The 14,900-nt window shown below is 41.2% G+C and overlaps 1 protein-coding gene across 2 annotated transcripts in view; it reads right to left on the reverse strand.

Annotated features, from left to right (window-relative positions):
• NSF (N-ethylmaleimide sensitive factor, vesicle fusing ATPase) overlaps positions 1-14,900 on the reverse strand; it is an 83,486-nt gene that overhangs the window by 17,770 nt on the left and 50,816 nt on the right. For both annotated transcript variants that reach the window (XM_052784956.1, XM_052784957.1), the window contains exons 12-17: positions 11,597-11,784; positions 5,844-5,939; positions 5,047-5,203; positions 3,774-3,907; positions 2,478-2,544; positions 2,204-2,283 (exon numbers count right to left, since the gene is read on the reverse strand). In XM_052784956.1, coding sequence (XP_052640916.1) covers positions 2,204-2,283; positions 2,478-2,544; positions 3,774-3,907; positions 5,047-5,203; positions 5,844-5,939; positions 11,597-11,784 — 722 coding nt within the window. The remainder of the gene's footprint in view (positions 1-2,203; positions 2,284-2,477; positions 2,545-3,773; positions 3,908-5,046; positions 5,204-5,843; positions 5,940-11,596; positions 11,785-14,900) is intronic.

Here is a 14,900-nt window from a genome sequence, read left to right on the forward strand (position 1 = left end):
TTGTGGTTTCAACTGCTTCATCGTTCCTGTTTCTAAGCTCTTCAAATTCAACTCTGTATTTCAGGCTCCTCTGACTAGTGAAACGGTAAAAAGCCTATCTGATAGCAATGGAGAACAGGGTATTGTCTCCCCAGCATCTTGCCAATGATTTCTCTCGGCACAGGGACATGCCTGGCACGTCCCAGGACGCTCCATTTTTACAAGGAATGAACCTAAACCATGATCCCAATCCCACAGAAATTCGTGTTGGTTTGACCTCATGGAGCAGGTTAGTACCACTGACGCTATTCATGCACATTTAAAGCATGTATCTGCATCTCAAATTACAACAACCCCCACCCCCACCCTGAAAACCAGCCATTACTTCCAATTAAATTGCTCCCCAAAGGAAATAGTCATCTCAGTGGGGACTTGGAAAGGCATTGATTAACCAGCAGTATTATCTCCCTCGTGGGTTTCCCCACTTGAGCTTACAACCTCGAGAGTCTCTATGCCCAAATTCAATCTTTTTCACAGTAAACATTCACAGCAGAAAAGGCCTTTTCCTGCATGACTCTACCTCTTATACACTGGTGTTGTTTTTTCTTTTAATGAAAAAAAATCCCCACATGCCATGACTATCACAGGGAACTCTCAACAAACATGCTAAGAAAAACCCTATCATCAGAACTGCCAAACTAGGTCAGCCCAAAGGGTCCGTCTAACCCAATGTCCTAACTTCCACAGTAGCCAACAGTGGACACTTAGAAAAAAAGAAAAAAACCCACATCATCAATCAAACAGTGACATTTCCTCAGAAAACTCTCTCTCTACCCTCCAACAATTTATGGCTTAAGTCACCATAATATTGGCTGTCAACCTCAAGTCTTCCAGCCTCAAGGGCATTTCAAACATTGCAAAGTACAAATCTCTAGCAACATGCATAAACTTGGCAAATATCTGAGAGCTTCAAGCCCTGCATCCTGCTTTCAGGGAGACTCGAGTGCCGACAAAAGTGCATCTAAGCAGCAAAACACATTCAGAGGATGCAATGATAAAATGGACAATTTAATATTTTAAGTTCCTTTGACAACTGAACCAAATCAAGTTCTGTTTTCTCCTATTGATTTATGGGAACAATCATTTCCTGGTACTGTGGGAAAAAACAGCAATGGGTCAATGATTACATGAGATTATGACAATCAAAAATGGTTATGCTGTTGCGTACAGGCAACCTTCCCGTTCCAACGTATGTGATAACGGAATCCAAGTTTTATATTAGAGACTTCACATGGCATAGAAAGCTCAGTGGGAAAAATCTTTTTTCTCCCAGGTTGACAGTCACAAAGGGAACTTCAGGGCCTGTGGCATCACAATTTAGTTCAAAGTTCTATATTTGAAAGGTCTTTTTACCAAACTCTAATGAAAACAATGCTTACACATACGTTACTGTTTCCACGATATTAAAAATTACAAAAAAAATTACTTCATCCAGGCTGTGCTGCTCTGCTTTTTCCTGACACTAACTTTCAAGGTTTTCCTGTATGTTATTTATTCGTGCAGATACTGTCACACACACAGCAGAATTCCAGTGAACAACAGGAGAAATGGCAAACAAAAAAGAAGAGTCCCTGCCTGCTTTTCTTATTCAGCACAAGCTTCAGAAATGTTATCACTTGTGATGTTCTTAAATCTCATCAAGTCAGAAAGTGCAAATACACAGGATCAGCACAAGATGTAAGATCTTAAGCTTTCCTCACCCATCGTAATTAACACCTGATAATTTCAAGTTAAGAACATATTAAAACCCTGACATCCACAATCATACGTTACTTAGAAATTGATTTCTAAATAAGGAGGGAGCACGTGGTTGAGCCAGGGATTGATTTGGACTAAACAGTTCCTTAGTTAATCAGAAAGTAGACAGCTTGCACGTTTACGTTTTACATGATGAAGGTTAAACTTGTTTCCTTAGTCAGTATTTTTATGGCTAACTGCAGAAGATTCAGCCTTAAGTAATTAGATAATTAAAGCTGAATCCTTTGTGGTTATCCTAGAAATGTCTAACTGAATGAACAGCAGCAGGCTAGGATTAACTTGACTGAATCAGAGACAATAGCACTAATACCACTGGCAGCACAGCAGCTATCAGCAAGACACAAAGCTCTCCACTGTCAAAATTGTTATAGGAATAGGGCATCCCACCCCTCAATTACTTTCTTACCTGAGGGGGGGCCTTCTTTAGCAGTACAAGAAGGGCTTGCAAGACCAGATTAGAGAACCGTGGTCCAATTGGGACATAATCTGAAATGAAAAATGCATTTTAATGCCCACTAAGCAGATACACATTTAAGCCACTTCACTGTATAAAAAAAAGTTCAAGGTTCCTGAAGTAAATGGTTCCAGATCATTTCCAGTTTGCAGTATTTCAGTACTGCAAATACTTCAATATTTCTGCACAGCAGACAACATAGCTCTCTCTCAGCGTCCTAACTCACCTAGAAGTCTCTCAATGTCGTCCACGACAACACAGCTGAGTTGGGACTTGTATGCATCATCAAAGATCTAAAAAACAGCAAAATGACTCATTGTTAAATCTCAGCGGCAAAACTACAATAGTCATGATAGGACCTGTTGACGTGTTTTTAGCTAAACACAGCAGCATTTAGAGGAATAAACGGAGAATGAAGAAGGTAAGTACCAAGAGACTAGACTCTACCTGCACTTAATAAAACATTACCATCTCAACAAATTCAGAGCTCAGTTTTGTTCATTTACCCCATACACTTTGCAAAAAAGGCAGCTGCCCTGCATTTAATTGTAAACAATGGATTAAAATAGAGCACCACTCCTCTGTTTTTTTGGAGCTGGGGCAACACTGATAATATAACAACACACACACAAATCCCCCACAATTGTAAGGCAATTATGAAGCTTTTCTACCCAGGCTGGATATTGGCTGCTTTTCATAACAGCATACTGCAGGGAGAACAGACCTACTCAGGTATAGATTGAGCCTCCACATCACCCTTTACAGAGCAGCAAACCAGTGTCCTGCAAAGCTTTGGATTTAAACAATAAGTACCACTAAGGACATCAGTGGTACTGCAGGCCTATCTCCAGCATATGCTGATTCAAGTGAAGTCCAAAAGGCTCCTTTCTGAATCTAAATTACAAACGGGGCTTCCAGCTATGAATACATTGCTTCTCTTAGAAACTATGCAATCCTGCAACAAACTGATCTTAGAGTAACATTTCACTTACATGGTTCATTCAGTATCATTCAGCTAGAAAAATAAGTGCTGGCTTGCTTCAGTAAATGAAATCTCCTTCCTTCAACCTGGCTACTTGAAATGATTTAAGATGTTCAACTTGTTTGCATTCCCCCTGCTCCCCAAGTTGTTAAAACTCTTGTTTAACTAAACATTACCACCTCAAAACTGTTCCTAGCCTCATTCAGGCAGGATCTATTCTATCCAAGTGCAACCCTAAGCCCCTCCTGCCTTCACATTTGCAGACGGAGATCCAGACTTGCTCATCACAGATCAGGTGTTTCATTCCACTGTTAGTCATGATTACATATCAGACCCAATTGGGACAGAGCCTTGAAATTTTCCCTGAGTCACTTTGTGTCAGTGCCACAAAAACATTCATTCAACTTTATAAATATATGCACAGGAATTTAGGACCTACAGAGAGCAGAAAACACAGCCACTAGGGTAATTCACTTTTCCGTTCACTAGAGAACATAGAATTGAATTGTAATCAAGCAAAAGAGTAGGATGCATAAGTACCTTCTTCATAGCTTGGCACTTAGCCGTTTCAGAAAATCCGATCATCTTATCAGGAGAACAGATCTTGATAAAGGGAAAGTTGGATTCTTCTGCTATTTTTGCTGCTAAAGCAGTCTTCCCACTGTGGGGGGGACCTGAAACAAAGGATAAACATAATGAAAAAAACAGAGAAAACAGCTCTGGTAAGGCTCAGCACGGATGATATTTTAAGCATGTTTATAATCTCAGTCAGAGGTATCTGCATTTTGAATTGACCTTTTCTTCTACTTGCAGAAGCAACACACTAACTCCTAGTGCAATCCAATCCTCCAGATGAAGGAAATTAATGCAAGTATTTGAGCACATGCAGACTGATTTGCCATGAAACCAACACAAAAGAGGACGTTACACATTTTGTAGGACTGGCCACTGCACCAAAGTTAGCATGTGTTTGTATTTTGGAGAAACTTCTTGAACTATGTTTATGCCCCTTCTAAATATGATTTCTGCAGGTACCGTGGCAAACTAGTCAACAGCATGAATGCCAGGTAAATATTGACAAAGACAATGTGTTATTTGCCTGAATTCACACCAGAATAATTCTAACAGACAAAAGACACTTCTTAATCTATACACCCAATACAAATCAATTTGGAGTGCAAGAAGGTATTGCATACAAGCTATATGTTGGCCACAAGCACACAGAATTATTCAAGTCATCTATTCAAGGTTAATTTCAAAGCTACAGACTGCTAAAAGCAATAGTGGTAATCCAGATTTTTTACTTCAGGAAAAGAAAGAGGGACGCATTATATAACAAATTCTACTCCAATATCTGTAACATAGATATTGGAACTAGTTTCCTAGACTCTTCATAGTCAATAACAGTCTGGACAGAGGGCAATCCACCTCTAACAGCAGACATCTAAATGTGGCCAGGCAAACTGTTGTCTGAACTCAGCTAATTACACTGATGAGCTCTCCCATGACTTCAAAGAGAATTTAGACAACTAACTCAGCTAGAGATGTTCGCACTGTATAGCATCCACATTTAGGTTAACTGGGTACATTCACTTCTCCATTGTTCCAATAATAGGATTCCTCTCAGGCTGAGAAGCCAGTTTTAATATCTAAAGCAATTTCACCCAAGTAAACTGAAAGAGAGCAATTCTGTTTTTCCCCCCATGTGTTACTTTTATGTACAGTTGCAGGATGTAACAGATCCTGGGCAACTGATAGGGATAGTTTACAGAAGTCACTTGGGGTTTTTTATATTTTTTTTTCTTAAATTTACCTTCTAGAAGAACGCTAACCAAGGGAGTGCGGTCGCTGTTCTTAGTTTGTTGAACAAGCAGCTCCCCATCATCCAATACCCTTGTTACTGGATCACCCCACTTAATAATACCATTCATGATGTAGCTTGCATAGTCTTCCTGGTTGGTTCCAAACGCCTGTATTAACAGAGGGAACATGTATTTTAGCGAGAAATTTTGCATTGCATCAGAAAAACATGAAACAATTAAACATCACCAAAGTGACCAGGACCAAGACTCTGGAAAATGCTTAAGTGAGACAGTCAGTACTGGAAGACCCATTGGTGACACACAACATTTCAGTTCAAAGGACTGAACACTGTTGGAGACCATGCATGTTTAGAAACACCTTTTCATATACCCTCAAAACAAATTCTGATCAGTGCAAGTGGCCAATGGGTTCTGAATCCACACCATTTAAAGACGATTCTCAAAAACAAGGCTTAAACCTCCTACTACAGTCCATATTAAAGCTGTCATCCATTAACTGAAGTAGCCTAAAATGCAGAGTGTACATACAACAAACGAGAAGAAATTCCAAGTTCCTCTTTTTATTTGTTCTATTCCTTTTTATGATTCTTGTATGCAACAGAAGGTACAACACAGAGCCTTAGCAATGCAGGCAGAAGAAGGCTCCCTACTTTAATTCCTACAACACAGGACACAGTATGTCAGCCCATGGTGCACCACTGCATATCTGATCCCAGAAGGAAGTTGCTACCTCATGTCATTAACTGTACTGGGTGACTATTACAGGAGTTACATAATGCCTACTTACTGGTTTGATATCATTCTCCAATGATGCAAAGAAGTCTCCTCTTGTCACACGCAAGCTCTCTGCCTTCTCCATATCCACTTCCACTTTGTTGCTGGCCTAATAAAGGCAATAAAAGACACTGAAGTACAGCAGCACCGCACACAACCCCTTCCATCCCCTTCCAACTTCCATCCACAGATCCAACCCTGTAGCTGGTCTGTGTCAATAAGAAAAATGCTTCTTAACAGGACATTTGTTGGACATATGCTGGATACCACTGGAGCAATCATCACCTTCACAGAACGACATCATATGCCAGCCCCACAAAGTCATTAAGTAACAGTTGCTCCACTCCACTGGGTGGAAAGCTGAAGTGAAGAGTATGGCCATGACCTCACATTTCAGAGAAGCCACCCCAGCTAAGAACAAGATGGAAGATCTGCACCATCCTTGCTGCTGTGCTACCTTGACTACATAAACCAAATATCAGTGAGGCTCAGACTGGTGCCCAGTGTGGGACTTATCTCACCTAAGTTTAAATTTCTAAAAGTTACTGGAGTTATGTAGGGTCCCTTTAGAGTAGGGAACTACTCTTTCCATTTAGAGGCTGTAGAAGAAAATCTTCATTATGCTTTCTGGGTGCTGCATGGGAAGGAGAAGCCTCATTCATTGCATGAGAAGCCTCATTCATTGCATTGCATTTTCAGAAAGACAAATTCAAAGTTTGGTTTAACCCAGCTCTGAATCTAGTTCACACCATCTTTGGCAACTAAGCCAAAAATAAGAGTTATTCACACACCTCTATTTCAGAAGGTTTTAGCTTTCTATTCAAACCATGCACTTTCCTCTCCATACAAGAAAGTCTTTAAGGGGATTGGTAAATACTAGTTTTCTTTCTGCTTTCTGCATTTGCTTCAGTTCTATGAAAGCCGTGAATCTTCCCAGGGCAGCGCTATCAGTATTACTTGGAATAAATAAGCTGCAGTTAGCTCAGCTCATAGTGGACTCCTTTCTATATGAAAAGCATCACCTTTTTCCCTTCTGCCATTCCCAAACCGTCCAGCAACACCTAAAAGCTAAAGACTGGAAGCAAACACACAGTAGAGACAGCACTACTGCAATCTTCTGTTGTAAATAATTTCTCAATCACAACTAGACATACCACTAGGAGGTGGCCCAAAGCTGCTCACTCTGGAGCCAGTAGAAGTTTTTAATTCTTGAAAACAACTTGAGAGTAGCCTTTAAAGCTGGAGACTTTATTCAGATGTCTGTAGACTTCAAAGCCAGCTGTAGATGCATTACTGAGTATAGCTGCAGCTCCACAATATGGAGCGGCTCCATTTACTAGGATTATTTGTAGACCTGCTAGTACATTGATTGCCTTGGGCAGCAATCAGGAATTAAATTGATTTAATCATGGAATCATAGAATACCAGGTTGGAAGGGACCCTCAAGGATCATCTGGTCCAACCTTTCTTGGCAAAAGCCACATCTAGACAAGATGGCCCAGCACCCTGTCCAGCCGAATCTTAAAAGTGTCCAATGTTGGGGAATCCACCACTACCCTGGGGAGATTATTCCGATGGCTGATTGTTCTCATTGTGAAAAATCTTCCTTGTGCCCAGTTGGAATCTCCCCAGGAGTAACTTATAACAATTACCCCTCATCTTTTCCATGTGACTCCTTGTAAAAAGGGAGTCTCCACCTTCTTTGTAGCCACCCTTTAAATACCAGAACATGGTGCTAAGGTATTCCCTAAGCCTTCTTTTATCAAGGCTGAACAAACCCAGTTCTCTCAGCCTTTCCTCATATGGCAGGCTTCCCAGTCCTTTGATCATCTTTGTGGCCCTTCTCTGGACCCTCTCCAGCCTGTCCACAGCTTTTTTGCATACCGGGGACCAAAACCGAACACAGTATTCCAGGTGTGGCCTGACAAGCACTGAGTGGAGTGGGATAATGACTTCTTTATCTCTGCTGGTGATGCCCTTGTTGATGCAACCCAGCATCCTGTTGGCTTTTTTTGCCACAGCAGCGCCTGTTCACCCATATTGAGCTTGTTGTCCACCAGGACCCCCAGGTTCCTTTCCACAGAGCTGCTCCAAGCCAGGTAGATCCCAGCCTGTGCTGCACTCCTGGATTATGTTTTCCCACGTGCAAGACCTTACACTTGTCCTTGCTGAACTTTGTAAGGGTCTCGTTAGCCCACTCTTCCAGCCTATCCAGGTCTTCCTGCAGGGCGGTTCTCCCTTCCAAAGTGTCCACTTCCCCACTCAGTTTGGTATCATCAGCAAACTTATCAGGGTACACTTGATCCCATCATCCGGATCACTTATGAAGAAATTAAACAGCGTTGGGCCCAATATCGATCCCTGGGGGACCCCACTTGTGACAGGTTGCCAGTTTGAAAAGGAGCTATTTACCACCACCCTCTGGGTGCAGCCTGTCAGTCAGTTCCCCACCCACCACTTGTCTAGACCATTACACATCAGTTTCTCTAGGAGGAGGTTGTGGAAAACCACATCAAAAGCGTTGGAGAAATCCAGGTGGACAATGTCCAATGCTCGCCTTTTCCACTCAATGGCATACAAAACCTGGCTATTGCATACTAATCCTATGGTTACAGTCTGCTGAGGATCCCGAGTGGAGTTCGATATATCAGAAAAAGGATTAGTTACAAGAGGGGGCAGAAGCTGATCTGTGAAAAGCAATTCATCTAACTGTTAAGTGGTAAGGCAGAAACCTATTTTGTAAGTAGCATAGAGAGAAGGCAAAAGATCTTCATTCTTTTCCACTAAAGTGCAGCCTTGAAAGACTTTTGATAATTTCTGAATTTCCCAATTATACCATAAAAAATTTCTCTAGATTCCAAAACAAATATAATTTTCATTGAAAGTTACCCAAGTCTTACTACACCAGCTGCTTCTACCTGAGAGTATAGTAGCCCTACCTGATCTGATAGCTCAGGAAGTAAAAATTTGGGATTTCAAAGGGTTTCTTGGAAGGCATAGCAACCTCTATCACCTTTGCTTAAGACCAAGGTGATGGACGAGTCAAATAACTTTAACCCTCAAAGACATGTCTGAGACATCTTCTTCTGACCAGGATGATCTACAAGAACAAGGAATACGCTTGAGCATGGGAAGGAAAAAATAATAAAAATAATCACATTATGCCTGTCTTGTAGAGTAGCACATGCAGCCTCTAAACAGCAACCTCAGGAACCCAGACTGGCCAATAACACTGTGCCAAACAAATAACTATAACCAGAGGATGGCTGAAATGAAAGAGTACCTTCTCACAAAAACACCCACCAAGCAGAAATACAGGATACCAAATATATTAACCTAGTGGATCTTTAGTCTGTACTTTGAATTGATCACTCTTCTACTTTGCAGAGGGAAGTGAAGGTACTTGAAACACTATTAATATATTCCTGAAGTTGTTTGTACACTTAAAAACAGGGGGAGTTCTTTCTTTCCTAGCCTTCTATGAGTTATACATTTTAATTTTTAACACACACACTTTGAGAGATTATCAGAAGAGTTTAAATGATTCAGAATAATAATGCCCCTTGATTTTCAATGTGTGCTCTTGCTTCTCGTAGGTGCTTCTGAAAACTAGGTCAGGCCTATGATGTATATTTTAAATTTTGCAGTACTTGTAGGAGAGAATAAAATACCTTAGTGCATCATTTGGCTGAAGACATCTTCAGAATAAACAATAAGATTATCCAAAAATACTACGTCAAAGTGTTTGAAAAGAAAAAACAAAGCATGGCTGCTTCGCATTTGGAATATACATACATATATTATTAAGATGTCAATCACATACCAACCTAAAGGAGGGGACTGCTCTTTCGCATTTATGCATTACCATTTTCTCTTCTCCCACTGTGACATTTTGGCAGAACAGCAAATATATCAAAACACTAATGGTCCCCAAACTCACCCAAAATTCAAGCATTGAAAAAACATTAACTATGAGCAAAATTAATTATTTAAGGAAAATATTTTGCCTGCGAAAGGATGAAAATACCTCCAGAGGTGCTGATTTTTTTTTTTTTGAGACAGAACACAAGAAAATGAGAAACTGTTGATGTTTGTAGGTTTTTGCTATAGGAAACAATTAATAACTTTTCAAGTATTATGGCTATACAAGAAAAATTAGCAGAAAGAGCCATTTTTCCTTTAAAAAGAGTGCTCCCAAGAGATACGAATGTCTAAGCAACAAAATGATTTCTCTCGCTTAAATGAAAGCATGATTTGCTTTCCTCATATTCAAGGCTGAACAGACTTTTTACTTAAAATACACCAGTTCTGTGGAATTGATGTCAAAGCCTTTTCTCTGCAGTAATTCACACCAGTTCTTGGCTACTAGAGCAAAGGGGCTGTGCCTTTCAGCCTCCTTCTTCACAAACTAATCATCTCATATTTCAACACCATCGAATACTGTGTTTTGCATCTGGATTAATATAACCTGACATTTCATGGTCCTTAACTCCCTTCTAGTTAAAGATACACTGACCTCTCATAATCAGGAAACATTGGGAAAACAAGGCAATGTTCCTCTAGATGGAGGGACCTGAGAACATTACAAGTCTCTATGGACACTGAGACTCTCAAGTGAGTTCTTATTTGAAATGGAAGATGTTGTACAAGCCCCTTCTGAATTCAACAAAGATTTTAGCATCAGCAACATCTTGGAGCAAAGGATTCCTTCCACAGCTTAAATAACTTCTTCACACAATGCACATCTCGTTTTCTTTGCTTTGATCATGGCCATGGCTGGTATCGTTTGCTGTTCTCTGAGTTCTTGTATTAGGAAAGAGTAAACAGTCATTCCCCATTCACTGATTCCAGTACACATGTTTTCACATACTTTTCATAACCCTTCACCGTATTTTTTTCAGGCTGAGAAATCCTAGTCTAACCATTCTTCCAGTGAAAACACTCCTATACCTCTGAGCTTCCCAGCTGCCTTTCCAAATCCTAGTTCTACCATAACCTTTCCAAGGTGGGTTTCCCAGGACTGCACAGATTCAAATATACCAGGGATTTTATCCATGACATAATCACAGCCTTACTTTTGCTCTGCATACCTCTTCTAGTAAATTCTAATGTTGCACTTCCTTTTTTCACTGATAAGGACTGAGCTGATATTTCAAGATCATTATAACTCCAAGAACCTGACCCCAAATAATGGTCAGGTCAGTCCCTATCACTGCCTATATCTTTTTGAATTTTGTCCCCCCAATGTACACTTAAATTCACTGACTACATCTTGTGCACTTGCATTATTTCAAATGCCTTCTGCAGTTTTCCATAGGTGGCCTTCATCTTTATGGCCACAAAACAGCTATGAGTTTGCAATCTCACTTCTCCCCTCTTTGCAGATCATTTATGAATATACTGAGCTGCACAAGCTCCAGCAGAGATCCCTCCCATATGACTGGCTGTTCTCAATTCCAACTCTTGTCTCCTGGCTCCAATCCATAAACTGAGCTCAAGACCTTCCTTTCAGTTTTTATCAAAATACATTTACAAACAATCACCTTCCATTCCCACTGAGCTATGCAAGAGCAACTTGGAGATCAGGAGATGAAAGAGGTAATTCAGAACCATGTAAAAGCACAGTGAAAAGGTGGTGTCCATATGAATTTCATCTCCTAAAATATGCTGAGATGCCATTACCCATTTGAAAGTAAACATTCAAGAAAAGATTCCAAATGTAATGATCTTCCCTTTTTTGCCACAGTGAGAGATGACAGGACTGACCTTAATGTGTCTGTTCATAGCAGTAGACTGAGCAGCTCGAACTAAACCTTCTAATTCAGCACCACTGAAGTTTTTAGTCTCAACTGCCAGTTCTGCAATGTCCACATCTTCAGCCAGCAGCTGGTGTTCCCGCATCCGTACTGTGTGGATATGAAGAATCTGAAATCGACCTTTCTCGTCCGGCAAGCCTGAGATTTTAAACAGAAAGCATGTCAATCAGTGCCTCGGCACAGCAACCGCAGCAAAGCCTTCCCCTCTCCTCAGTGGTCCTAATTCCAAAGGCTCTTTCTCACCATGAGCAATTCATTCTTATAAGTAGAATATTTGACAATGCTTTTTGTTTGAGAACATTCAATTACACTAATTGCCCTTGGCAAACTGATTAGCATCACCACCAAACTAGAGAGAAAAAGCATAAGGTTTAGTTTCTTTCCTCAGGGTTGCTTCAAGTTGGTTGCTCTTAGGCTTCCATACCAGGAATTCACTTTAGACAAAGGCAATCTGGTCAGTCCCTTGGCATCCCTAAACCCAATTCCCATCTTGCAATTATCATAGAACCATAGAACCGAAGAATAGTTTGGGTTGGAAGCAAACTTTAAAGATCTAGTCCACCCCCCGCTGCCATGGGCGGGGACATCTGCCACTAGATCAGGTTGCTCAAAGCCCTGTCCAACCTGACTTTGAACACTTCAAATGACAGGGCATCCACAGCTTCTCTGGGCAACCTGGTCCAGTGCCTCACTACCCTTATCGTAAAACATTTCGTCTTTATATTCAATCTAAACCTACCCTCTTTCAGTTTAAAACCATTGTCCCTTGTCCTGTCACGACAGGCCCTAGTAAAGTCTTTCTCTGTCATTCTTATAAGCTCCCTTTAAGTATTGAACAGGCGCAGGAAGGCCTCCCTGGAGCCTTCTCTTCTCTGGGCTGAACAACCCAAACTCTCTCAGGCTCTGTTCACAGGAGAGGTATTCCAGCCCTCTGACCATTTCTGTGCCTCCTCTGGAGCCACTCTAACAGGTCCATGTCTTTCTTGTGCTGAAGACCCCAGAGCTGGGTGCATTGCCCTGGGGGATCTCACAAGAGTGGAATAGAGGGGGAGAATCACCTTCCTTGACCTGCTGGCCACACTTCTTTTGATGCAGCCCAGAACATGATTGGCTTTCTGGACTATAAGCCCACGTTGCTGGCTCATGTCCAATTTTTCAACCACCAGTATCCTCAAGTCCTTCTCCACAGAGCTGCTCTCAATCCATCCATCCCCCAGTCTGTGCTGATGTTGGGGACTGCCCTGATATTGAGCCATTGACTGTAACTCTTTGGACATGGCCATCCAGCCAATTCCTTATCCACCTAATGGTCCATCCATCAAACTCTTATCTCTCCAATTTAGTGGCAAGAATGTTGTGGGGCACCTTATCAAAGGCCCTACAGAAGTAGCTCGTCCCTTATCCAATAACACAGTCATTCCACCATAGAAGGCCACTAGATTAGTCAGGCACAATTTGGCCTTTGTGAAGCCATGTTGGCAGTCTGTAATTGCCTCCCTGTCTTCCACGTGTTTCAGCATATCTTCCAGGAGGATCTGTTTCATGATCTTATTGGGCACTGAGGTGAGGATAACTGATCGGTAGTTCCCAGGGTGCACCTTATTACTCTTTTTTAAAATAGGTGCGATATTCCCTTTTCTCCAGTCACTGTGGACTTTGCCTGACTGCCATGACTTTTAAAATATGATGGAGAGTAGCTCAGTGACTACATCGGCTAATTCCCTCAGGACCCTAGGATGCATCTTATTGGGTCCCATGGTCTTGTGTATGTTCAGGTTCCTCAGTGGTCCCAAAACTGATCTTCTCTCACAATGGGAGGGACTTCATTTTCCCAGTCCTGCCTTGAGGTTCAGGGACTTGAGAGATGAGAAGAGCGATTATCAGTGAAAACTGAGGGGAAAAAAATTGTTGAATACCTCAGCCTTCTCTGTGCCGGTTGCCCCTAGTTCTCCTGTCTTATCTATCAGGAGGGGATGGGGGTGTACATTTTCTTTAATCTTCCTTTCCTGGCCAACATACCTTTAGAAGCCCTTCTTACTATTCTTCGCATCCCTTGCCAAATTCAGCTCCAACTGTGCCTTAGCTCTCCTGATCCCAACCCTACACATCCAGGCAGTGTCCCTATATTTTTCCCAGGATACATGTCCTTGGTTCCACTGCCTGTGCATTTCCTTCTTACGCTTTAGTTTGACCAGGAGGTCCTTACTGAGCAATGCTGGTCTCCTGCCTTCCTTGCCCAATTTCTTACATGTGCAAATCAAGAGCTCTTGCGTGCTAAGAAAAATGTCCTTAAAGAGCTGCCAGCTCTGTTCTGCTCCTTTATCCCTCAGGGCAGCTTCCCAGGGGGTCCCATCCACTAATTACTTAATCAACTGAAACTTCACTCTCCTAAAATTCAGGGTCTTGACTTCAGTCTTCACCTGGCCCATACCATTCTCATAAAATTTTCATTTTCTCCAATTGAGGTGATAATTTCCCAGTTTGCACCTTAGCAAGTCCCTTCTGAAATGGATAAAATGGAAGATACAGAAAAGCCTTTTCTTAAAAGAAAGCATAACAAGTCAGTCTGGTACATCATCATCTTGGTAAAACCATGCTGCTGTTTAGCTCACTTTGCAGCCGACCTTCACAGCTTTTATTACAAGGATCTGATAATTTGCACTGATTAGTATTTGTGCTGAGGATATGTGAAAAGACATTTTAAAATGTGCATAGTCGCCAGCAGTGTTCAGTCCTTATCAACTGATAATTTATTCTAGGGATTGCTCAGTCCTTGGAATTTATTTAATTTAATTAATTTTTGTCAACTAAAGATGCAGGTACTACACCTGCAATACAAGCAATCTCACCTGTGTTTACTAATAACAGTTGCTATTAGGCATGTGTTTTCAAGTATGAGATTGTTCAAAGGCAACTGTCACTGTGGCTACACTTCTTTGTCCCTAAAGTACACTTTCTTTATTGAGTCTTTCCTTCAATTCCTTGTAGTTGTGTTAATTTCGAAAGACTGTATCTGGCTACAGTTTTTGCCAATGCTAATTCTCTCTCATTACTATTCATCAGCCTGACTTCTAATAATTCTCTATGTACTGCTATACACTTCTATACACTTCCCATTTTCCTTTTTTTGTGGATTATACCAGGAACAGGCACAAGTCTCTTTTAGTATTTTTTCCTGCATCTAACAAATGTCTTAGTCTCTTCAGTCTCTGGCACATTTTAAACCATCCATGCTGTCTGTGCCACAAGTTTTT

This window comes from Harpia harpyja, chromosome 4 (genome assembly GCF_026419915.1).
Source record: "Harpia harpyja isolate bHarHar1 chromosome 4, bHarHar1 primary haplotype, whole genome shotgun sequence".
Classification (NCBI taxonomy): domain Eukaryota; kingdom Metazoa; phylum Chordata; class Aves; order Accipitriformes; family Accipitridae; genus Harpia; species Harpia harpyja.